At 42.6% G+C, this 27,070-nt stretch overlaps 1 protein-coding gene across 1 annotated transcript; it reads right to left on the reverse strand.

Moving 5' to 3' along the window:
- On the reverse strand, positions 1 to 27,070 carry LOC112218659 (ubiquitin-conjugating enzyme E2 H). The gene is made up of 7 exons (XM_024379651.2): positions 26,762 to 27,070; positions 12,190 to 12,266; positions 11,535 to 11,609; positions 11,349 to 11,388; positions 11,133 to 11,185; positions 2,326 to 2,454; positions 1 to 2,238 (listed from the first exon to the last, which is right to left on the reverse strand). Exons 1-7 carry the CDS (start codon positions 26,812 to 26,814, stop codon positions 2,117 to 2,119), a joined length of 549 nt encoding a protein of 182 aa, XP_024235419.1. The 5' UTR covers positions 26,815 to 27,070; the 3' UTR covers positions 1 to 2,116.

A 27,070-nucleotide genomic window follows, 5' to 3' on the forward strand; every position in this document is an offset into this window, starting at 1 on the left:
TCAAATTAAAACAAAATGTATTTATCTGTTCAACTTTACAGGATGATAAGCTTTGAAACTAGCTTGATATAGAAGAAATAAAACTATAGATTATAATATGACTCACCACCCAGCACACTAACAAGCCCTAAACTACACATATTATAGTTTAACATAAGCAAGAGGCAACAAGGACCTGGTTTGTTCCTTCCCCATCCCACCCCATGTCACTCCCTATTCCATCCAACACGTCCCTAGGTAGCCTTCCAACCTCCCAGCCCTGCCCTGCCCCACACAACTACTCAATCCAACCCAACCCCTAGATCAGGACTGTCCAGTATTATCTACAGAGGGCCAGTCGTATGGCTCCAGGCTTCTGTTTCAACCAAGCACTAACACACCTGATTCAACTAATAATAGTCTTCTATGAAGGCAGAAATCCAAACAGTGCTTGGAAGGAATGAAACCTGGCCATATACTGGCCCTCAGTGTGGATACGACTGGACACTGCTGACATCTAGATAGAAACCCATCCATCACACAAGAGGTGTCTTTTCTCTTTTTCTACAGCATATAAACTCAATGTCCTACAAAACTTCACTTCTGTATCATGTCACAAGGTACCAAAGGATGCTTGGAGAATCACAAACACTTTCCTAAAACGGAGAGGAGAAAGCGGATGAAGAGGATAACTAGGAGGAAGAGGAGGGCTAAAGGAGTGACTGGTGCATGATTATGTGAGTTTGTTTAGTGACAGACAGCTCCTGGAATGACAGTAGTCTCTGTGGTTCTCTCCTCCAGAGCGACAACAGTGTGTTGTTTCATGTTGTGTTGTGTGTTAGGGTTGTCACCGAGGATGACAAACTACTATGGCTCTAGTAGTGTGGTTCGCTTCCATTGGGGTCAGTTGGGTCTGAAAACATAAGATTGGTTCTCTCTCACACAGACACATCAGAGAACTCCTACCCTCCCTTTGTGAAAACAGCAAGCCTCTGAATGAGTCACTGAGCAGAGAGGAGAAAAAAGAAAGAGAAAATAAATGATGTTCAGTCCACCTTCAACACCCCTTTCAACTCTGGTGTGAAGAGGTGTGGTAAGGTGTCTCTTGGTTGGTGCGCTGGTGCTCCCGACTACAGGGTAAAAGGCTTGTTTACAGAACAGTTTCTATGACAAACAGGGTGTGGTGGTTGGATAGGATATACTGGCCTCTGGGGTGAGGCCTGACAGAGAGGTCAATGGCAGCCATATTGGATAGGTCTGGATGAAACCCACTAACTGATCCTTGGGAAGGAGTGATCATGTGGTGGTCCTGATGGTAGCTTCCAACCCCCAAAATGTAGAAAGTCAACAAGTGAAATTGCATCTCAAAGTGCGATTCCTTATTGTGGTAATGACTCCAGAAACAGTGGGCCGTGCACTAGAGCCAGAGAGCTTCTCTGAGAGCAAGGGGAGGGTAAAAAGCTGTGCCTGTCAAAACAGTGATTCACACACTTAATCAAATATAGAACAATTCTGAGAATTAAAAATCAAACTAGAGTGGGGGGTGGCCGGGTTACTGAGTATAAACATTCCATCCCTGTCTCCGTCATGACAATGACAGTCTGACACTCTTGTCTTCCCATGGTGCACTGCTCTCTGGTCTCAACCCATCAGTTCTATCAGGGTAACCTAATGTAACCTATCAAAGGTAACCTAATGTAGCAGGCGCCTGAGCTGAGTCCCCACATCCGTTTTTAAGGGGAAACGGAAGTTATGTTGAAAATATTGTATCCCTGAAAAACGGAAAAATCCGCTTTCTGCCTACCCCACGGATAGTGGGTCAACGGTCGATGAGAATACGACCCAGACCACAGCAGAGGGAATTTAGGATCCTGGGAATGCTGCACTCCTTTCTGGGTAAGAGGGGGTAATAATGTGGTTATGGTGGTAGAGGGGGACTATGACTGAGTTATAAAGAATATCTAGACGAGGGTGACATTTTAACATTTCACACCGCCGCTTCTCATACATATAAGCCATAAAAATCCTTGTTTAGTAATAAAAAAATGGCCATGTTTATATGTATATAATAGTCTTTCTGCTCTTTAGGAAATTATAGTCTGTGTGTGTGAGGGGAGGGGAGGTTGTCTCCCCTTCACTACAACTCCATGTCCTGAGCCTCATCCTCGGAGAAGTCTGACATGGAACTCTCAGATGAGGAGTCGCCTCCCTCCTCCTGCTCCTTTAGAGCCTCCTCTGTCGCATACTTCTGGAGATACTCTGGAACAGAGAGAAGGAAGAGAGAGAGAGGGAGTCAGATGGGACATCTGGTGTGTGTGTGTGTGTGTGTGTGTGTGTGTGTCTCACCTTTGATCTTGTGTTTGTAGTCCTCTGGTCGGTGCAGGTACATGGCAGCAGCGTCTCCGTTGAGAGGATCGATGGGGTTGGGGTAGGCCAGCAGCTGGGGCAGAAACGCCTCAAAGATGTTGGTCAGGTCTGCAAGGGGAGGAGGGACGACCAGAGTTTTACATTATGGGGGTAGAGAGGTGATAAAGTGCATCCTACTCAAGGCAAACACTCAATGAGCTGTACTAGGGCTATGTCAGTCGGTGATTGTCATGCAAAAATGCTAATGGTCTCACGGTAATTTACTGTGAATTAACTTAAACACAGTTAGCATCTCCTGGCTTCCACACATAGCCTACAAGCCACTGATGCGGACCTTAGGAACATCTACATTTTAAAGTCTAAAACATCCATTTAATATAGCCTATACCATTACAATAAACCCATTATTTATTTTAGACCGGTCTAAAGAAACATGATATGAAGAAAATGCAGCCAATTTCAGTATAACAGAACAGCACATTCTGAGATGTGCTTACGTTAGGCCCTGATCTGGCTATTTCAGCAGATAAGATTTGCTTAGAATTCCATGGCATTATTTTATAGTATGAAGAATTCAACTGCTGAATAAAATAGAAAGGATATTTTCCCCAAACGATTTCAGAGGGAGTGCGCACATGCGGCTATTCTGTGTTGAGCCGTTAACAAAGAAATAGATCCTCCTCTATATGCTTAATTTAGAGTTATTTATGCAACTTTAGTTGTGATACAAAAGTTAGGCTATATGTTTAGATTTTTATACATTCCAAGGCTGCATGATGCAACTCTAATGATGACTTGAAAAAAGTTGCATGAAAGGCATGAGCTCTGCCCTGTTGCTTGCGCAGGCTGTACACATTTCATCAGTCTCTCATTCACAATTTGACAAGCACTTGATAATATTCTCCACTATCAGACAATTCTTAATTTAATCTGGTCAATTTTTCCATTATTAAAGTGGCTAGAGTTGAGTCAGTATGTTGGCAGCAGCCCCTCAATGTTAGTGATGGCTGTTTAACAGTCTGATGGTCTTGAGATAGAAGCTGTTTTTCAGTCTCTCGGTTCCCGCTTTGATGCACCTGTACTGACCTCACCTTCTGGATGATAGCGGGGTGAACAGGCAGTGGCTCGGGTGGTTGTTGTCCTTGATGATCTTTTTGGCCTTCTTGTGACATCGGGTGGTGTAGGTGTCCCAGAGGGCAGGTAGTTTGCCCCTGCTGCACCTTCTTCACCACACTGTCTGTGTGGGTGGACCATTTCAGTTTGCCCGTGATGTGTACGCCGAGGAACTTAACCTTCCACCTTCTCCACTACTGTCCCGTCTATGTGGATAGGGGGCTGCTCCCTTTGCTGTTTCCCGAAGTCCACGATCATCTCCTTTGTTTTGTTGACATTAAGTGTGAGGTTATTTTCCTGACACCACACCCGAGGGCCCTCACCTCCTCCCTGTAGGCCATCTCGTTGTTGTTGGTAATCAAGCCTACAACTGTAGTGTCGTCTGCAAACTTGATGATTGAGTTGGATGTGTGCATGGCCACGCAGTCGTGGGTGAACAGGGAATACAGGAGAGGGCTGAGAACGCACCCTTGTGGGGCCCCAGTGTTGAGGATCAGTGGTGTGGAGATGTTGTTACCTAGCCTCACCACCTGGGGGCAGCCCGTCAGGAAGTCCAGGACCCAGTTGCACAGGGCGGGGTCGAGACCCACCACTATGGGTGTTAAATGCTGAGCTGTAGTCAATTTAACAGCATTCTTACATAGGTATTCCTCTTGTCCAGATGGGTTAGGGCAGTGTGCAGTGTGATTGCGTTGTCTGTGGACCTATTTGGGCGGTAAGCAAATTGGAGTGGGTCTAGGGTGGAGGTGATATGGTCTTTGACTAGTCTCTCAAAGCACTTCATGATGACGGAAGTGAGAGCTACGGCGCAATAGTCGTTTAGCTCAGTTACCTTAGCTTTCTTGGGAACAGGAACAATGGTGGCCCTCCTGAAGCATGTGGGAACAGCAGACTGGGATAAGGATTGATTGAATATGTCAGTAAACACACCAACCAGCTGGTCTGCGCAGGCTCCGAGGACGCGGCTGAGGATGCCGTCTGGGCCTGCAGCCTTGCGAGGGTTAACACGTTTAAATGTTTTACTCACGTCGGCTGCAGTGAAGGTGAGCCCACAGGTTTTGGTAGCGAGTCGTATCAGTGGCACTCTATTGTCCTCAAAGCGAGCAAAGACATCGTGGTCCGCTACGGGGCTGGTTTTCCTTTTGTAGTCCGTGATTGACTATAGACCCTGCCACATACCTCTCGTGTCTGAGCCATTGAATTGCGACTCTACTTTGTCTCTATACGGACGCTTAGCTTGTTTGATTGCCTTGCAGAGGGAATAGCTACACTGTTTGTATTTGGTCATGTTTCCGGTCACCTTGCCCTGATTAAAAGCAGTGGATCGTGCTTTCAGTTTTGCGTGAATGCTGCCATCAATCCACAGTTTCTGGTTGGGGAATGTTTTAATAGACGCTGTGGGTACAACATCACCGATGCACTTGCTAATAAACTCGCTCACCTAATCAGCGTATTCATCAATGTTGTTGTTCGACGCTATGCGGAACATATCCCAGTCTACGTGATCGAAGCAATCTTGAAGCGTGGAATCAGATTTGGTTGGACCAGCATTGAACAGACCTGAGCACGGGTGCTTCCTGTTTTAGTGTCTGTCTATAGGCTATGAGCAACAAAATGGAGTCGTGGTCAGCTCTTCCAAAAGGGGGATGGGGGAGGGCATTATATGATTATATGATTATATGATCCAGGGTTTTGCCAGCCCAGGTCGCGCAATCAATATGTTAATCAAATTTAGGGAGCCATGTTTTCAGATTAGCCTTGTTAAAATTCCCAGCTACAATAAATGCAGCCTCAGGATATGTGGTTTCCAGTTTACATAGAGTTAAATGAAGTTCTTTCAGGGCCGTCGATGTGTCTGCTTGGGGGGGGGACATACACGACTGTGATTATGATCGAAGCGAATTCTCTTGGTAGATAATGAGGTCGGCATTTGATTGTAAGACATTCTAGGTCAGGTGAAAAAAAGGACTTGAGATCCTGTATGTTGTTATGATCACACCACGTCTCGTTAATCATAAGGCATACACCCCTGCCCTTCTTCTTACCAGAGAGATGTTTGTTTCTGTCGGCGCGATGCGTGAAGAAGCCGGCTGTACCAACTCTGATGACGTATCCCGAGTGAGCCATGTTTCCATGAAACAAAGAACATTACAATCTCTGATGTCTCTCTGGAATGCAACCCTTGCTCGGATTTCGTCTGCCTTGTTGTCAAGAGACTGGACATTGGCGAGTAGTAGGCTCGGGAGCGGTGCGCGATGTGCCCGTCTACGGAGCCTGACCAGAAGACCGCTCCGTCTGCCCCTTCTGCAGCGCCGTTGTTTTGGGTCGCAGGCTGGGATCCGATCCATTGTCCTGGGTGGTGGACCAAACGGAGGATCTGCTTCGGGAAAGTCGTATTCCTGGTCGTAATGCTGGTGAGTTGACGTTGCGCTTATATCCAATAGTTCCTCCTGACTGTATGTAATAAACCCTAAGATTTCCTGGGGTAACAATGTAAGAAATAACACGTAAAAAAACAAAATAATGCATAGTTTCCTAGGAACTCAAAGCGAGGCTACCATCTCTGTCGGCGCCGCTGCTCTGAAGCAGGAAATCGGGCCACAACTCAAACCACAAAGGGTGCTTTGTTCCGATCATGTTGAAACCTATTGACCCTGCTTAAAAGACAAACATACTATTCCCCGTCTGGTATGTCCCACTGGCAGTCTTCATAATTGTTGAAACAGAGTACACATTACCGCAGAAAGGTCAATTGTTAGTACAGGTTTTAATGATAGGAACGAACTTCTCTTTGGCAATTAGGGCTGACCCCAATTAGTCGACTAGTTGATTGTTTGGTGGATAGGCTGTTGGTCGACCAAGATTATTTTTTTATTATTTTTTTGAGTCGAGCAGTAGCATATACAGTACCACTCAAAAGTTTGGACTTTATTTTTACAATTTTCTAGAATAATAGTGAAGACATCACAACTATGAAATGACACATATGGAATCATGTAGTAACAAATGTTAAACAAATCAAAATATAGTTTATATTTGAAATTCTTCAAAGTAGCCAACATTTGCCTTGATGAAAGCTTTGCACACTCTTGAGCTGTGGAGCTTCTCAAAGTTATGTTTTCTTCACCTCAAACAGCAAACAAAGTCTGTTTTTACATCCATTGAAAATGACAGTTCCTTAATATATTTGAAAATAAATTCCAGCCCTCTCCCTTTTGATAACCACTCGGCGTGGTAAATGACATGCTCTGATCCAGTGGAAAAGTCATAAAATAGGCCTACCTGTGTCTGTCCTAAACTCACTGTAGTGGGAAACTGAGAGCCCAGAATTTTTTATAGAACGATTCAAGCTTGCTAGCACAAGTTAATAGTTGATACAATGTTTCAGGTTCATTGCAGATTGGCTACGCATGGCCTATGTGATTTCTAGGATATTTATTTTCATCAAATATTTTCTACCTGCAGGCTGCAATATTTATTTGTCGGCTTTATGTTATTTCCACATAGTTGGCAATGGCAATAGAAGTTACTTTTTTAGGATTGTATCATTTTCATTTAGATTTGGATAGAATTTTGATTACCCACATTACAATCCTTTTGAAATGCGAAGATGTTATTATAAATTGCATGAAACAAATGTGCATATGAAAACCAAAACTGACACACATAGATAGAAATGGTGAGATAAATTGGCATTCCACATGAGAAAGGTTGCAGACTCCTCGTGTAGCCTATTACCAGCAACTTCAGGAGAGTAACGGAAGAATCTGTGAAAGCCAGAAGGAGGAAGATGGTCGTGTCAGGTTAAGTATTATATTTTTTCTGGATATCTTGATCTCTGGCTCCCCTTTGAGTCATTTGTGTCTTATTTTGTCACACAGTGTGCTTAGACAAGCATCAGACAAGCTAAATGCATATAGTTGATTTTATTCAAACACATACGGTGTGTCTATATATGGAAAGATATACGTTTAAAAATGTTGACCCTTCAATTGGTGGAAAGAACAGATGACTTTCAGTTGACCAAGATTTTTGACAATAATGCTCATTTGGGAGCTACTTAAGTTTATACAGACATTCTATACCTGTTTTTTCAGTCTGTCCCTCTTATATCAGCTTGTTTGTTTTTTTACGTGTTATTTCTTACACTAGTACCCCAGGTCATCTTAGGTTTCTTTACATACAGCCGAGAAGAACTACTGAATATAAGATCAGCGTCAACTCACCATCAGTACGACCAAGAATATGTTTTTCGCGATGCGGATCCTGTGTTCTGCCTTACAACCAGTGTAACGGAGTGGATCACATGCAGCGACCAAAAAAAAAAAAAACGACACAGAAAAAGAGGGAAACGAAGCGGTCTTCTGGTCAGACTCCGGAGACGGGCACATCGTGCACCACTCCCTAGCATTCTTCTTGCCAATGTCCAGTCTCTTGACAACAAGGTTGATGAAATCCGAGCAAGGGTAGCATTCCAGAGGGACATCAGAGACTGTAACGTTCTCTGCTTCACGGAAACATGGCTAACTGGAGAGACGCAATCCGAAGCGGTGCAGCCAGCGGGTTTCTCCACGCATCGCGCCGACAGAAACAAACATCTTTCTGGTAAGAAGACGGGCGGGGGCGTATGCCTTATGGCCAACGTGACATGGTGTGATGAAAGAAACATACAGGAACTCAAATCCTTCTGTTCACCTGATTTAGAATTCCTCACAATCAAATGTAGACCGCATTATCTACCAAGAGAATTCTCTTCGATTATAATCACAGCCGTATATATCCCCCAAGCAGACACATTGATGGCTCTAAACAAACTTTATCTAACTCTCTGCAAACTGGAAACGATTTATCCGGAGGCTGCATTCATTGTAGCTGGGGATTTTAACAAGGCTAATCTGAAAACAAGACTCCCTAAATTTTATCAGCATATCGATTGCGCAACCAGGGGTGGAAAGACCCTGGATCATTGTTACTCTAACTTCCGCGACGCATATAAGGCCCTGCCCCGCCCCCTTTCGGAAAAGCTGACCACGACTCCATTTTGTTGATCCCTGCCTACAGACAGAAACTAAAACAAGAAGCTCCCACGCTGAGGTCTGTCCAACGCTGGTCCGACCAAGCTGACTCCACACTCCAAGACTGCTTCCATCACGTGGACTGGGAGATGTTTCGTATTGCGTCAGACAACAACATTGACGAATACGCTGATACGGTGTGCGAGTTCATTAGAACGTGCGTTGAAGATGTCGTTCCCATAGCAACGATTAAAACATTCCCTAACCAGAAACCGTGGATTGATGGCAGCATTCGTGTGAAACTGAAGGCACGAACCACTGCTTTTAATCAGGGCAAGGTGTCTGGTAACATGACTGAATACAAACAGTGCAGCTATTCCCTCCGCAAGGCTATCAAACAAGCTAAGCGCCAGTACAGAGACAAAGTAGAATCTCAATTCAACGGCTCAGACACAAGAGGTATGTGGCAGGGTCTACAGTCAATCACGGACTACAGGAAGAAACCCAGCCCAGTCACGGACCAGGATGTCTTGCTCCCAGGCAGACTAAATAACTTTTTGCCCGCTTTGAGGACAATACAGTGCCACTGACACGGCCTGCAACGGAAACATGCGGTCTCTCCTTCACTGCAGCCGAAGTGAGTAAAACATTTAAACGTGTTAACCCTCGCAAGGCTGCAGGCCCAGACGGCATCCCTAGCCGCGCCCTCAGAGCATGCGCAGACCAGCTGGCCGGTGTGTTTACGGACATATTCAATCAATCCCTATACCAGTCTGCTGTTCCCACATGCTTCAAGAGGGCCACCATTGTTCCTGTTCCCAAGAAAGCTGAGGTAACTGAGCTAAACGACTACCGCCCCGTAGCACTCACATCCGTCATCATGAAGTGCTTTGAGAGACTAGTCAAGGACCATATCACCTCCACCCTACCTGACACCCTTGACCCACTCCAATTTGCTTACCGCCCAAATAGGTCCACAGACGATGCAATCTCAACCACACTGCACACTGCCCTAACCCATCTGGACAAGAGGAATACCTATGTGAGAATGCTGTTCATCGACTACAGCTCGGCATTCAACACCATAGACCCTGGGTCTCGACCCCGCCCTGTGCAACTGGGTACTAGACTTCCTGACGTGCCGCCCCCAGGTGGTGAGGGTAGGCAACAACATCTCCTCCCCGCTGATCCTCAACACTGGGGCCCCACAAGGGTGCGTTCTGAGCCCTCTCCTGTACTCCCTGTTCACCCACGACTGCGTGGCCACGCACGCCTCCAACTCAATCATCAAGTTTGCGGACGACACAACAGTGGTAGGCTTGATTACCAACAACGACGAGACGGCCTACAGGGAGGAGGTGAGGGCCCTCGGAGTGTGGTGTCAGGAAAATAACCTCACACTCAACGTCAACAAAACTAAGGAGATGATTGTGGACTTCAGGAAACAGCAGAGGGAACACCCCCTATCCACATCGATGGAACAGTAGTGGAGAGGGTAGCAAGTTCCTCGGCATACACATCACAGACAAACTGAATTGGTCCACTCACACAGACAGCATCGTGAGGAAGGCGCAGCAGCGCCTCTTCAACCTCAGGAGGCTGAAGAAATTCGGCTTGTCACCAAAAGCACTCACAAACTTCTACAGATGCACAATCGAGAGCATCCTGGCGGGCTGTATCACCGCCTGGTATGGCAACTGCACCGCCCTCAACCGTAAGGCTCTCCAGAGGGTAGTGAGGTCTGCACAACGCATCACCGGGGGCAAACTACCTGCCCTCCAGGACACCTACACCACCCGATGCTACAGGAAGGCCATAAAGATCATCAAGGACATCAACCACCCGAGCCACTGCCTGTTCACCCCGCTGTCATCCAGAAGGCGAGGTCAGTACAGGTGCATCAAAGCTGGGACCGAGAGACTGAAAAACAGCTTCTATCTCAAGGCCATCAGACTGTTAAACAGCCACCACTAACATTGAGTGGCTACTGCCAACACACTGTCAATGACACTGACTCTACTCCAGCCACTTTAATCATGGGAATTGATGGGAAATGATGTAAATATATCACTAGCCACTTTAAACAATGCTACCTTTTATAATGTTACTTACCCTACATTGTTCATCTCATATGCATACGTTGATACTGTACTCTATATCATCGACTGCATCCTTATGTAATACATGTATCACTAGCCACTTTAACTATGCCACTTGGTTTACATACTTATCTCATATGTATATACTGTACTCGATATCATCTACTGTATCTTGCCTATGCTGCTCTGTACCATCACTCATTCATATATCCTTATGTACATATTCTTTATCCCCTTACACTGTGTATAAGACAGTAGTTTTTTTTTGAATTGTTAGTTAGATTACTTGCTTTTTATTACTGCATTGTCGGAACTAGAAGCACAAGCATTTCGCTACACTCGCATTAACATCTGCTAACCATGTGTATGTGACAAATAAAATTTGATTTGATTTGATTTGTCACAGCTGCTCCTTACACTCAACAGTCCAGATTTGATGAGAGAAAAGGTATGTACCCATGTCATGGAAAAACCATTCAGTAGGTTTCAAACATTGTCAAACTGAGGTGGTACCATGTCCATTATATATCCAAGTAGACATTTTGGAACTGTTACTCACCGTACAGGGCTGTCCATGTCTGGTTGATGACATCTAGACACACTGTACCTGACCTGAAGGAGAGGGGAGATGAGAGAGAAAGAATAAAATGATCAAAATTGTGAGAATAATTTTGTGATATAGGCTAACATCAAACAAACATCATGGATAATTGATAATATTGTCCAGGCCTATACATCAACATGCATTAATTGCTAACTACTAAAACGAACTTACGCTTCATCAATATTGGGATGAAAGATTTTATTCATGAATCCTGCGAGGAGAACAATAACAGTCAGTCTGCATAGAAAACCTGTGGCTTGAAAAGGTGTTACTGTCATTTCCATAATGCTTTCACCAGTTGTGTTTATAATTGTATATTACATAGAGTGTTACGACCGAGGCATTGATACACTGTACCTATAGATGGAGACTTGAAGGGGTATTTGTCCGGTAGGTCTACTCGTACCTTCCATACACCTCCTTCATACGGTGCTAAAAACAACATTTGATTAGAAACACACACACCTGCACATACAACCGCATGTTCACACACTGGGAGGAAGAGATACAGATCTGGCATTGACACAATTAGCCAGTGAGGATGTTCATGAAAACACTTACTTACCATATTAGTGGCCTTGTGGTTAGTGTCCACCCTGAGATTTGAAGGTTGTGAGTTCAATCCCTAGCGGAGTCATTCATTTTATTTAACCTTTATTTAACTAGGCAAGTCAGTTAAGAACACATTTTTATTTACAATGACGGCCTACCAGGGAACAGTGCCTTGTTCAGGGGAAGAACGACAGATTCGTACCTCATCAGCTCAGGATTCTATCCAGCAACCTTTCGGTTACTGGCTCAATGCTCTAACCACTAGGCTACCTACTGCCCCGGGATACTGAAGACTATAAAAAAATGGGACCTGATGCATCTCTGCTTGGCCCTCAGCATTATGGGGGTATTGCCCTGCGATAGATCCGGTCCAGGGGGTGTACTTGTACATCAAGCTGCCTCGTGCTACAGAAACAGGAGACTCCTGCCCTATGAGCCGTTCTGGCTCAAGGCTACTTACTTCCTTGTGGGCCGTAGAACTTGACCACAAATTCGTTGAGTCCACTGAGGATGGTGACCTCATGCTTGCTCTCGATGCTGAGCATTTGTTAAGGAAAAGACACGACTGAAAATTAACTAACATTGAGAGGGAAACAGTACAAACAAATATTGAAATGTCTGTAAACAAGCAAATTAAATGAGCTACAAATGAGATACAATTCGTTGGGAGAAATGGTACTAGTCCAAAGTAGTGCACTAAATAGTGTGACAGTGGTCTCTGTGAGTGAGTGAGTGAGTGAGTGAGTGAGTGAGTGAGTGAGTGAGTGAGTGAGTGAGTGAGTGAGTGAGTGAGTGAGTGAGTGAGTGAGTGAGTAAGAAGGGCCATCTACGCCATCAAAAGGAACACAACATTTGACATCCCAATTAAGATCTGGCAAAAAATATACTCCAATCAGTTATAGAACCCATTGCCCTCTATAGCTGTGAGGTCTGGGGTCCACTCACCAACCAAGAATTCACAAAATGGGACAAATACCCAATTGAGACTCTACATGCAGAATTCTGCAAAAATATTCTGAGTACAACACAAAACCCCAAATATTAGAATTAGAATTAGGAATCAGAATTAGGACTATACTCACTAATGATCCAAATCCAGAAGTGACGTTAAATTCCACGACCATCTAAAAGGAAAGTGATGCCCAAACCTTCCATCAAAAAGCCCTAACCTGCAAGATGAACCTAGAGAAGAGTCCCCTCAGCCAGTTGGTTATGGGGCTCTTTCCACAAACACAAACAGACCCCCGGACAGCAACACAATTTAGACCCAATCAAATGATATATATAGTGTGCTTATATGAGAACTACTTGACACATTGGAAAGAATCAAGCGAAAAACAGAGCAAACTGAAAATTCTATCTGTCCCTAAACAGAGAGTACACAGTGGCAGAACACCTGAATAATAGCGATGATATTGAGCGAGGTCGCCATAGGCAGACCTGGCTCTCAAGAGTAGACAGAATATGTGGCCACTGCCCACAAAATGAGGTGGAAACCAAGCTGCACTTTCTAACCTCCTGCCAAATGTACAACCATATAAGAGACACATATCCCTCAAATTACACAAACCCCAAAGAATTCAAACAAATCACATTGACAAACTCCTGTATGTTAGGCGAAATACTGCAGTGTGCAATCCCAGCAGCAAAATGCGTGACCTGCTGTCAGAAGAAAAGGTCAACCAGTGGATCAGAAACACCAAATATAAATATAACCTAACCAGAACTAACACCCACGACAACCTCAGACTCTACCCAGAACTAACTGCAGGTATAAGCTTCTCTTCTGGGGAGAATAGGAACCAAAACAATAAGAAATGACCAGTGTCCCATCAACTAGGGCTCTGGGAGACCAGGTTCTGGACTGATGAGGATCCCTGTCCTGATGCTACATGCTGGGCATCAATCACTGGGGTTCTGGGGTTTGAGTTAGCCTCTCCAGCCTTATGGATGGAATGACCTTCCACATTCTGACACCTGTGTCCTGGTATTGTTTAGACCAATGAATTGTTACAGCTCAGTTGGCCAATGTTCTAGTTCACCAGGGTTAAGAGACGGCTCAGGGAGGGAAAATCATGGGAAAGAAGAAAAGAAAGAAAGAGAAATAGGAAAACTGAGAATTTGAAAGAGGAGGAGCTGGAGAGGAGGAAGAGCGTTTGACATACAGCAGCAGCTGAACCTCAGAGAGAGAAAGATAGAGAGACGATCAGGGTAGAAACATTTCCCTTCAGCATCAGAGACATGGCTGACACATGGTTGTGTGTGTGTGTATGTGTGTATGTGTGTAGCATCCACTGTTGTCCAGTGTGACTACACAGTACAGTATGATCCAGATATTTCCATGTGAAGAAATCTGTCATTCAGACCAAGTGGACTGGAAACAACATGAGAGGGTTCTTCCACTGCCCACCGGTGGTGGTTGGGAGGGAGGTGCTACTGTAGGGAGGATGTGTCATGATTACAGGATGTGTTGGTGACCGAGCAGGAGAATCCAGGGACATGTTGAGTGTGTGACATGAATCCAGACCTTAGTGTGTCTGTTACTCTCACCTGACACACCACACACACACACACACACACACACACCAGTAGCAACAGCTATTCCATGTTTCATCATCCTGTCTCTTCCTTCCCAATGAAAAACATGACACGATCTCCTAAACCTCCCTTCTCAATAAGGCAGTCATAGAGCCTATTCCAGCTCACTAGAAGGCAAAAATGCTAGCTTGTTGTGTACTGTATATGGGTTGATGTATTTTAGCTCATGTGCATTACACTCCTCGTGGGGATCTCAAGTCTAATCCAGCTCAAACAGGCTGAAAAGCAAGTTGAAGCAGGAAAGGATTCATCCAACATTCACCTCAGCTGCCGACTTGCCCCTAGGATCTGATATCTGCCGCTCACACCTGTACTTCTACAGTGGCAAGACAAAGTGTGTGAACCCTTAGGAATTACCTGGATTTCTGCCTAAATTGGTCATTAAATTTGATCTTCATCTAAGTCACAACAATAGACAAACATAGTGTGCTTAAACTAAAAACACACAAATTATTGTATTTCTATTGTCTATATTGAATACATAATTTAAACATTCACATTGTAGGTTGCAAAAAGTATGTGAACCCCTAGGCTAATAACTTCTCTTAAAGCTAATTGGAGTCAAGAGTCAGATAACCTGGAGTCCAATTAACAAGACGAGATTGGAGATGTTGATTAGAGCTGCCTTGCCCTATAAAAAAAACTCACAAAAGTTGAATTTGCTATTCACAAGAAACATTGCCTGATGTGAACCATGCCTTGAACAGAAAAGATCTCAGAAGACCTAAGATTAAGAATTATTGACTTGCATAAAGCTGGAAAGGGTTAAAAAAGTATCTCTAAAAGCCTTGACGTTCATCAGTCCACGGTAAGACAAATTGTCTATAAATGGAGAAAGTTCAGCACTGTTGCTACTCTCCCTAGGAGTGGCCATCCTGCAAAGATCACTGCAAGAGCACAGTGCAGAATGCTCAATGAGGTTAAGAAGAATCCTTGAGTGTCAGCTAAAGACTTGCAGAAATCTCTGGAACATGCTAGCATCTCTAATGAGTCTACGATACGTAAAACACTAAACAAGAATGGTGTTCATGGGAGGACACCACGGAAGAAGCCACTGCTGTCCAAAAAAAAAATGCTGCACATTTGAAGTTTACAAAAGTCTACCTGAATGTTCCACAGCGCTACTGGCAAAATATTATAATATAATATAATAGATGAAACTACAGTTGAGTTGTTTGGAAGGAGAACACATCACTCTTTGTGGAGAAAGAAAAGGTACAGCACACCAACATCAAAACCTCATGCCAACTGTAAAGTATGGTGGAGGGAGCATCTTGGTTTGGGGGCTGCTTTGCTGCCTCAAGGCCTGTACAGCTTGCTCTCGTTGACGGAAAAAGGAAATCAAGTTTATCAAGACATTGCAGGAGAATGTAAGGCTATCTGTCCGCCAATTGAAGCTCAACAGAAGTTGGGTGATGCAACAGGACAACAACCCAAAACACAGAAGTAAATCAACAACAGAATGGCTTCAACAGAAGAAAATACACCTTCTGGAGTGGCCCAGTCAGAGTCCTGACCTCAACCCGATTGAGATGCTGTGGCATGACCTCAAGAGAGCAGTTCACACCAGAAATCCCAAGAATATTGCTGAACTGAAACAGTTTTGTAAAGAGGAATGGTCCAAAATTACTACTGACCGCTGTGCAGGTCTGATCCGCAACGACAGAAAACATTTGGTTGAGGTTATTGCTGCCAAAGGAGGGTCAACCAATTATTAAATCCAAGGGTTCACATACTTTTCCCACCCTGCACTGTCAATGTTTACACTGTGTGTTCAATAAGGACATGAAAACTGATAATTATGTGTGTTATTAGTATAAGTAGACTGTGTTTGTCTGTTGTTGTGACCTAGATGAAGATCTGAAGATCAGCTAAAATTTTATGACCAATTTATGCAGAAATCCAGGTATTTCCAAAGGGTTCACATACTTTTTCTCACCACTGTATATATAAACCTGATAGCTAACTGCCACAGACCTTCTACTGGCCTCAATGTTATGGTAATCAGATGCAAACATGAACCCTGAGCCATACTCAGACCAGGAATAACCTGTCTGTTAAACACAGACTCCACCTACAACCAGAGCAGAGGGCCTGGTGAAATAGGTTTACCAAAATGGTGTCTTTTCATGTCAATCAGGAGGACCCACAGTTGGGTTTTACCTAGCCTGTCTTGAGTTGCAGCTAGACTAACACTTACAGTGCCTTGCGAAAGTATTCGGCCCCCTTGAACTTTGCGACCTTTTGCCACATTTCAGGCTTCAAATATAAAGATATAAAACTGTATTTTTTTGTGAAGAATTAACAACAAGTGGGACACAATCATGGAGTGGAACGACATTTATTGGATATTTCAAACTTTTTTAACAAATCAAAAACTGAAAAATTGGGCGTGCAAAATTATTCAGCCCCCTTAAGTTAATACTTTGTAGCGCCACCTTTTGCTGCGATTATAGCTGTAAGTCGCTTGGGGTATGTCTCTATCAGTTTTGCACATCGAGAGACTGAAATTTTTTCCCATTCCTCCTTGCAAAACAGCTCGAGCTCAGTGAGGTTGGATGGAGAGCATTTGTGAACAGCAGTTCAGTTCTTTCCACAGATTCTCGATTGGATTCAGGTCTGGACTTTGACTTGGCCATTCTAACACCTGGATATGTTTATTTTTGAAACATTCCATTGTAGATTTTGCTTTATGTTTTGGATCATTGTCTTGTTGGAAGACAAATCTCCGTCCCAGTCTCAGGTCTTTTGCAGACTCCATCAGGTTTTCTTCCAGAATGGTCCTGTATTTGGCTCCATCCATCTTCCCATCAATTTTAACCATCTTCCCTGTCCCTGCTGAAGAAAAGCAGGCCCAAACCATGATGCTGCCACCACCATGTTTGACAGTGGGGATGGTGTGTTCAGGGTGATGAGCTGTGTTGCTTTTACGCCAAACATAACGTTTTGCATTGTTGCCAAAAAGTTCAATTTTGGTTTCATCTGACCAGAGCACCTTCTTCCACATGTTTGGTGTGTCTCCCAGGTGGCTTGTGGCAAACTTTAAACGACACTTTTTATGGATATCTTTAAGAAATGGCATTCTTCTTGCCACTCTTCCATAAAGGCCAGATGTGTGCAATATACGACTGATTGTTGTCCTATGGACAGAGTCTCCCACCTCAGCTGTAGATCTCTGCAGTTCATCCAGAGTGATCATGGGCCTCTTGGCTGCAACTCTGATCAGTCTTCTCCTTGTATGAGCTGAAAGTTTAGAGGGACGGCCAGGTCTTGGTAGATTTGCAGTGGTCTGATACTCCTTCCATTTCAATATTATCGCTTGCACAGTGCTCCTTGGGATGTTTAAAGCTTGGGAAATCTTTTTGTATCCAAATCCGGCTTTAAACTTCTTCACAGCAGTATCTCGGACCTGCCTGGTGTGTTCCTTGTTCTTCATGATGCTCTCTGCGCTTTTAACGGACCTCTGAGACTATCACAGTGCAGGTGCATTTATACGGAGACTTGATTACACACAGGTAGATTGTATTTATCATCATTAGTCATTTAGGTCAACATTGGATCATTCAGAGATCCTCACTGAACTTCTGGAGAGAGTTTGCTGCACTGAAAGTAAAGGGGCTGAATAATTTTGCACGCCCAATTTTTCAGTTTTTGATTTGTTAAAAAAGTTTGAAATATCCAATAAATGTCGTTCCACTTCATGATTGTGTCCCACTTGTTGTTGATTCTTCACAAAAAAATACAGTTTTATATCTTTATGTTTGAAGCCTGAAATGTGGCAAAAGGTTGCAAAGTTCAAGGGAGCCAAATACTTTCGCAAGGCACTGTAGGTTGTGGTTGCGTGTCTGTGGGTCTAAAGGAAATGTTTATTTTATTGGGTTTAGGAAATACTAATCTAGAGGATAGGGCAGATGCCACTGATTAGTTGAATCAGGTGGTGTGTTAGTGTTGGGCTGAAACAAAAGCCTGCACACCCTGTGGTCCCTAGAAGCCAGACCAATGGCCTCGAATAAAGGACTGTGACCTACAACAGACAGGACCTAGAAATAAGCCTGGTTACAATGATGCAGTTTGGAACAGTGCATCTCGGTCTTGTCTTTCCACAGGGGGTTGCCCTAATAGACCAAGGGTCCAAGCTGTTGTGCACACAACACAGGAAGATGCTGAGAGGATGGCTCATAATAAAAGTCCAAAACAGAGCAAATGGAATGGCATCAAACACCTGGAAACAATGTGTTTTATATTTGATACCATTCCACTAATTCTGCTCGAGCCATTTCCATGAGCCCAGCATCCACAATTAAGGTGCCACCAGCCTCCTGTGGTGCACCCACAGACATAAGCAAACACTGAAAGAACCAGAAGGTGCAAAGGAAGAGAATAGGGCCTGACAAACACAGTCATGTGCTGTGTTCTACATTGAGCACACTCTACATTCACAGGTCTTCTGCTGCCTGGAATAAACACCAGCCAGTCCTCACACTGGGTGGCTGATATCATGGACATGCCACATTTCTCCACTAGTGCTGGGTTAAAAACACTCCATTTACTGTGTGCAGGTTTTTCTACCAGGCTCATCAGATAAGAGAGCTGAGGGCTCAGAGACTAACATACAAGTCCTAATGACTGAGTAAAGGCAACAGACAATGCTGGTTTGGCAAAAAGAAAGGAAGGATTTACCACAATACCCAGACCCCACCTGCTGCTAAGCTTCAGGGACACCCACAAGTGCATAAAGACACACAAAAACACAGAAAATACTAAATATCCCAATGGCAAAAAACAAACATGCTCAAATATCAAGATGAGAGTATATCTCCCTTTCCAACAGTCAAAAGTGCTGTGTGTGTGAACCTGCTCCCAGGCATCACAGCGATGGCAGCAAGCTCAGCTCATCAGCCAGTCTCCTGCATCTCCAGACAGACCCCTCAGACAGACCCCTGCCCCACTCAATAGGCCACTTCTCATTTAGTTGATAGAACCCAAATCCATCCTTTATTTATCCAACCGATCCATTTGAGATGATTGTCTTGAGAGAACTGCCTGGGAAGGCAGCTAATTACTCATGATATCCATGCATTGATTTCAAACCAGACAGTATACAGTGCATTCGGAAAGTATTCCGACCGCTTCACTTTTTCCACATATTGTTATGTTACAGCCGTATTATAAAATTCAATAAATGTTTTTTTCCCCTCATCAATCTACACACAATAACAAAGATGACAAAGAAAAAACAGATTATCATTTATAAAACATAAATATCACATTTACATAAGTATTCAGACCCTTTACTTAGTACTTTGTTGAAGCTCCTTTGGTAGGGATTACAGCCTCGAGTCTTCTTGGTTATGACGCTACAGGCTTGGCAGAACTGTATTTGGGGAGATTCTCCCATTCTTCTGCGCAGATCCTCTCAAGCTCTGTCAGGTTGGATGGGGAGCGTCACTGCACAGCTATTTTCAGGTCTCTCCAGAGATGTTCGATTGGGTTCAAGTCTGGGCTCTGGCTGGGCCACTCAAGGACATTCACACTCGGGTGTGAATACTTACAGTACCATCAAATGTTTGGACACACCTAATCATTCCAGAATTTTTCTTTATTTTTTACTATTTTCTACATTGTAGAATAATAATGAAAACATAAACTATGAAATAACAAATATGGAATCATATAGTAACCAAAAAATATATTTGAGATTCTTCAAAGTAGCCACCCTTTGCCTTGATGACAGCTTTGATTCAGGCCCTTTGCTATGAGACTCGAAATTATAGTCAGGTGCATCCTGTTTCCATTAATCATCCTTGAGAGGTTTCTACACCTTGATTGGAGTCCACCTGTTGTAAATTCAATTGATTGGACATGATTTGGAAAGGCCCACACCTGTCTATATAAGGTCCCACAGTTTACAGTGCCTGTCAGAGCAAAAACCAAGCCATGAGGTTGAAGGAATTTCCATAGAGCTCTGAGACAGGATTGTGTCGAGGCACAGATCTGGGGAAGGGTACCAAACTCTTTCTGCAGCATTGAAGGTCCCCAAGAACACAGTGGCTTCCATCAATCTTGAATGGAAGAAGTTTGGAACCACCAAGACTCTTCCTAGAGCTGGTTGCCCGGCCAAACTGAGCAATCAGGGGAGAAGGGTCTAGGTCAGGGAGGTGTCCTAGAACCTGATGGTCACACTGACAGAGCTCCAGAGTTCCTCTGTGGAGATGGAAGAACCTTCCAAAAGGAGAACCATCTCTGCAGCACGCCACCAATCAGGCCTTTTTGGTAGAGTGGCCAAACAGAAGCCACTCCTCAGTAAAAGACACGTGACAGCCCGCCTGGAGTTTGCCAAAAGGCACCTGAAGGACTCTCAGACCATGAGAAACAAGATTGAACTAATTTGCCTGAATGCCAAGCGTCACATCTGGAGGAAACCTGGCACCAGAAAATGTGTAAGAATTGAAGGTGCCAACAAATGTGATAGTCATCATAAGAATGTTTTACCATCATATACAGCGGTTGCTCCACTAAAGGTTTTGCGATTATGCTGCGGTACTTAAGAGGTCATTTGTGGTTTAGTATTTTGTGGTTCACCATTTCATTGCTCCAGACCAGCACAAGGGGGAGATGGATCCAAAAGCATAATCAGTGCTCTTACCGTGTCTCTAACTGACAATGACGACATAAACCTAAATAGAAACTGATAATAGTGCACAACTATAATTAAAGTTTTTTATTATTTTAATGTTAGGATTATTTTGCTCTTACTGTAGTACTGTAGCCCACTCCCGACCAGTCACTAGTACAGTGCCTGAGTGGCGCAATGGTCTAAGACACTGCATAGCACACTGCAACACACTGCAATACCTGTGCCGGCCTCGACTGGGAGACCCATGAGATGACTGTAGGTTTTTGGTTTCTCTCCCTCTAAAAACAGAAAGAAATAATTCTAGGTAACAAACTGGCTTTATTTACAAATTAGTAATAATGTCTCACCCCATGTTCAGGAATGGCCTTGTTCTCGCTCATTTTACGTTATTTGAAAACAAAATCTCAAATACTGTTATTTTTTAAACAAAGCGATTATTATTAATTTATAATTCTATAAAAGCCCCTTGGATATTCTCAGATATATTATTAACCCTGTTAGTAGCAGGACAATATATTTTGGTCATGGCTCCCGAGTGGCGCACAATGGGATTGCCTTGCAGTTCTCCAGCTGTATCTACTGAAAGCTCGCGAAGCTCAATGCACAGAGGGCAGGGGGCACAGGATGGGCCATAGAGCCGCACACAGAAGTTAGCCCATGGGGAACGGAGGAGGGAGGGAGTTTGACCCCCACCCCGCTACACTGGGTAGCACAGAGCAACACTAAGGGGCATTGCACTAATAATGGCGCTGACTAAGGAAACGTTCCCGCTGTTGTAGCAGGTAGCTGGACAATAGACTTGCCTAGATGGAGGGTAGGGGGAGAATTATATCTTAGCACCGTTTTAGCAATGTTTCACGCTGCTCTGACACAAGCATGGGGACTCGTCTTGATAAATCAATGACATTTATATTTTGACTGAATCTCCATTTGGGTATTGGTTAGACTAAAAGTATGGTGTAGAAATGTCTAGGCAAGTCAGTTAAGAACAAATTCTTATTTAAAAAGGACAGCCTAGTCCTTCCTCCCTGTTGGGGAATTGAACCCCGGTCTCCCGTGTACGACACAGGGATTCTTTAGCTAAATAGCCCAGTACTGTGTAGCCTATTCCCGACCGTCACTTTGTACAGCGCGATATTTTCCATTCCATTCCTAACAGAAACCCAGAGGGTTTTTCGTTTAACTTGGAATATAAATACCATAATATTAATCAAATGAATCCCAAACTCTAAAAGTAATTGGAAAGGTAGATACAAATGATTTGTAACATTGTGGTTACAATAAAGAATGTAAACAAGATGTAAACAAGATGCTGCGCTTTTATTTACAGTAGTGATGGACATCTGGTTGCATTTTGCAAATAGGTTTTCAAACACTTGTAGCCCAATTATCAGGACAATAGACTCTTGATAGCCCGGCTAATTTTGGTGTGAACATCACCCTACCTGCAATGTATTCCATGCTTAAGTACTCTGAAGTGTTACATTTCTAACTCAAAACAGTGGTACAGTATTTCTTCATCAACATCTATGTTTTCGTTAATAAAATAACTAGAGAAAAGACACGAAAAATGCAGATGGTTATTTAAACTACATTTTAGTTGCAGTTCCACCCTGCTCCACAACCACGGTTAAAACCTTGCTGAGATGATCAATGTATTTTTTTTGTAGTATCGTCTCGAATGCCTCAAACGTTTGGACACACCTACTCATTCCAGAGTTTTTCCTTTTCATTTTACTATTTTCTACAATGTAGAATTATAGGTATGACTTCCCAACTATGAAATAACACATGGAATCAGTTAAAAAAACTTCTTAAGGATATGTGTCTTATATCGGCTGAAAGCTTAAATTGAAAGCTTATATCGGCTGAATGCAGTTATATTAACAAGAATTTAAGCTTTGTCCAATTTACAATAGCTATTACTGCGAAAAAAATGACATGCTATTGTACAAGGATATCTCCTAACAACAAAACACTATTTAAAGCGATAGGTTATACAAATTCACCTCTGAAGTTGAAATGTGTACTACATTCTGAAATCTTGCTCTGATTTATCATCCAAAGGGTCCCAGAGATAACATGAAATGTTGTTTTGTTAGATAAAATCCTTTTTCATATCCTAAAAAGATCCCTATAGCATGCACGATCGATTTTGTATTTCCACTCGTTCAATTTACAAAGAAAGAAATCTGTGAAAATCTCACCCTAAACGTTGTTTGAACGAGTCAAACCACGTTCATATCTATTACTCAGAGATCCTAGAAGGTAACAAGACTTCACTATATCATTAAGGGTGTAGTATATCCTATAGGATACCATATTTGGTCAGAGAGCGCCGCCTTCATGGCACGCCGGTAAACGAATGTATCTTTGTCAAATAAGCACCATTTGGGTTCAAACAAAGCTAGCTAGATAGCCAATGAGCTGGGCTTTACGGGAGTATCGGAAACCATGTATATGTCATAAAATGTAGCTACTAACCTTGTACGACCGCATGCCTTTTCATTTTGGACAAAAATTATAAGAATATTCAGAGTTATGAAGTTATGAAAACGGGTTGTTTGCAAATGTTGAATTTATAATATGGCTACTAATACTTGGAAAGCTAAATCAAAGTCCAAGTATACAGATTTGATGATATTCTTGCAGAAAAATGGAATATGAATGTGAATGTCTCCTTCACGATTTGCCCAAATGTACCTGGGGACTTCACACTAAAATTATTGTAGGTCAGTCATTCTTCAAGTTATCCATCTGAAACTTTGCACATACACTGCTGCCATCTTGTTGACACTATCGGAATTACAACCAGAGTGATGGCTAGCACTATGAACTTTCTCTTGCATTTCAAAGACGGTGGTAAAAAAAGACTGGTTGGTTTTTTCTTTGTATTTTCTTCTACCAGATCTATTGTTATATTCTCCTACATTCAATTCACATTTCCACAAACTTCAAAGTGTATCCTTTCAAATGGTACCAAGAATATGCATAACCTTGCTTCAGGCAGTTAGATTTGGGTATGTCATATAGGCAAATTTTTTTTTTAAAGGGTGCTATCCCTAAGACATTTTAAGAACAAATTCCTATTTACAAGGACAGCCTACTCCTTTCCTCCCCATTGGGGAATTTAACCCCAGTCTCCCACCTGCCCGCGCACGACACAGGGATTCTTTAGCTAAATAGCCCAGCACTGTAGCCTACTCCCGACCATCACGTTGTACAGCACCATATTTTCCGCTCCATCCTAACGGAAACCCAGAGGGTTTTTAATTTTTCTTGGAGTAGAAACACCATAATAATCAAATCAATTAAGCAACATTTCTTAAAATCTGTCCCATATACTATGATCGTACAAAAAAGGTTTTCAATTCTCTAGTACAGCCACTATTGAAGGCTATCAAATGCTTCTCAAAGATGCCCTCAGGTGGTCAAACTAGCATTAATGGTACCAGTGGTTGGCACTTAAATAATGTGCCATAGAATTCTGCAGCACAGCTTACACTGCAACTTTTAAAGGACGAACCACTGTACAAGACAATCTGCTCTTACCTCGACGGGAACCCATCAACTTCCCTCTTTTCTGCTTCGGCCCACCACCTAAGTGGAAGAGAGGACAGTAGCAGGTAGCTGTGTTTGTGACTACTAGGATTTCCCATTATAGCCAATTCAATTGCAGCCATTCTGTTACTGATTTTCAGTGAGTTTTAATCACTTAATAATTCAAACAAACTTATCAGTAAAAACAACTAATTGGTAGGTAAACCTTTACTTGTTACCTCTGAAGTTTTATTATATTCCCTCCTCATAAGGGAGAGAAATTAAAGTATCTTAAATATATGTGGGGTTTTGGTAACAGAATGACAATATTTCTTAAACTTACAGAAGGCAAATCATTTTTACAAAACTAAATATAGGTATTGATATTAGTTGGCAGGGGTCTTTACTTCAACATTATTGTGTTTTGATGTATTCTTAATACCTTAGACTTTTTCTGGTAGATGTTTTCTTAGACCACTTTTCCATCTGTTTGACCAGAAATCAAAGCCTTTGCTTATTCCTAATTTGTGGGATGGAAAATGGTAGCCTTCATTTCTCTAAAATAAGACTCTTAGCTTTGATTTGGCACCCAATTTGATATGCTTCTATGAATTTATTTTTACATTGAAATGCTCCTATTCTGAAATATAGAGCGATCATGAATCAGAAAACTCTCTCTCTCACACACATCATGAGATTAGGACACTATATTTTTTTTAAACACCAACCGTCTGTAACAACAAAATCGAATGGTTTCTCCAAAAATGGCCTATAGTGTCAAATATTACTCAAATATTTAACAGCATGCATTTTACACCAAAATAAAACATATTTTGAAATTAGACAGGGCCATTCTGCAGATTATATACAGAGACAAAGACACAATGATTCATTTCCACTGGATTGATTTCATATCGCAGGTGAGCCCCTCTTTAAGACCGATAGGCCTCGCTACTAACTAGTACATTCGGTCAATTCCCAGCCCCCCATCCTGTGCAAGCAGGGTTTGTTGTCACTCGATCAGCTGCTTATCTAGTCCCGCCCCCTACCAGTTTCCGGGTAGTAACAGGTTGACCAATCGAGGAGCTGGCTCAGGCTGCAGGAGCACAAAAACAAAACAATTCAACTCATGCCGTCTGAACCTTTCAGGCAAACTTAAATAACTAGACGTGAGATAAAATATAATGTCTACATTCTGATACCTCGGTGTAAAAGGTTACAATACACGTTTTTAAGAACTAGTGTTAATGAGAGCTTGGATTATATTAGTAATTCAAATACCACTACATCACAGCTTTGTTAGGGAGGAAAACACAAATGCAAAAATATAACAATAATAACTAGTTAGGAACTACAATATTTACTACTTTAAGATGGGAATACATTTTTACCACAAACATTTCCCCATTGTTTAATATATTTTCCCAATGACTCACGGGTGGAAAACAGAAGTAGGCCTGTCTGTAGCGAACTGGCAAACTTGACACATGTAAACGACTCGTAAACAAGACTACGTTAGCTACGCGTGCAATGTCAATACTGATTCGATTATATATTGATCAGCTAACGTTACAATGAGGGGACTGTCAACCGAAATGACTTTACAAAATCGATATATCTTAGCTAAATACCCAGACATAAAGCCAAGGAAACATTATTAGATTGTAAAGAAAGACCATTACATTTGGACGGATGACGGATCATAGCTCGCAGAAAATGGTGCTCAACAAGGCCAGCGTCGTTTAGTTTTTTTCTAGCCATCGTCGTTTGAAGGATAAAGCTATGTTAATTGTGCATAAAATAAATTATTAATTGTAGAAAACAATCAAGGGCTGTTTTGATGAGAGCTTCACTATTAAGCAAGCCAAAATTACATTGTTTGATAACTGCTCAAATGTCATCCAATAGGCCTACTGGCACCTGTAATTTTCTGATCTGAGCAAACATGCAAAAATGTTTGATCACACATAACTAGCAAATATTACTGTTGGGTAAAATATTTTACCTATATCTGGCAACAATGTAACGTTAACCTTACAGAACTGAAACGAATCGTGTGATGCCTGATCAAAACAAAAACAGAATCTGCATTTTCTTGTCAGAAAAATCTAACAACCATCAGTAGTTATTGTTCACTTACACAACACGTCAGTTGTCTTTTATCAATAAACAATCAATGCTAGAGACCTGTCACCAACTAGTTAAAATACGACAAAGATTTTTCGCCTGTCTGTTGTTTATGTTCAGAAAAGGATACAGTTTTACCACGTCGGTATCCATTCGCCTCTTGCCTGGACTTGGCGACGACATTGTTGTATTCCTTTGAGAAGTGTCAACGTAATAACGTTAAATCCGATGCTAGCTCAATACTTCAAATATACCGTATCCCTTTCACGTTTGTCCATCGATCTAAATCTGCACTTTCTCTCAACAGTAGCTAACGTATGTCGTATCTCTCTCTACCTAGTTCGTTTCTGTCCTGTCCTGTCCTGAAGCTTTGGGCGCGTTTGAGCAGATTACTTTTGTTACGCCTTTCAAAGTGTGTTGCATTATGGTGATATAAATT

The sequence above is a fragment of the Oncorhynchus tshawytscha genome, linkage group LG19 (genome assembly GCF_018296145.1).
Source record: "Oncorhynchus tshawytscha isolate Ot180627B linkage group LG19, Otsh_v2.0, whole genome shotgun sequence".
NCBI lineage: Eukaryota > Metazoa > Chordata > Actinopteri > Salmoniformes > Salmonidae > Oncorhynchus > Oncorhynchus tshawytscha.

What these genes read in the sequence shown, in the direction of transcription:
- LOC112218659 (XM_024379651.2), bottom strand. Translation starts at nt 26,814, where the DNA reads ATGTCGTCGCCAAGTCCAGGCAAGAGGCGAATGGATACCGACGTGGTA. An exon ending in CTTCAAGTCTCCATCTATAG is followed by an intron (nt 11,389 to 11,534) that starts GTACAGTGTATC and finishes TTCTCCTCGCAG; the next exon opens with GATTCATGAATAAAATCTTT. An exon ending in GACATGGACAGCCCTGTACG is followed by an intron (nt 2,455 to 11,132) that starts GTGAGTAACAGT and finishes CTCCCCTTGCAG; the next exon opens with ACCTGACCAACATCTTTGAG.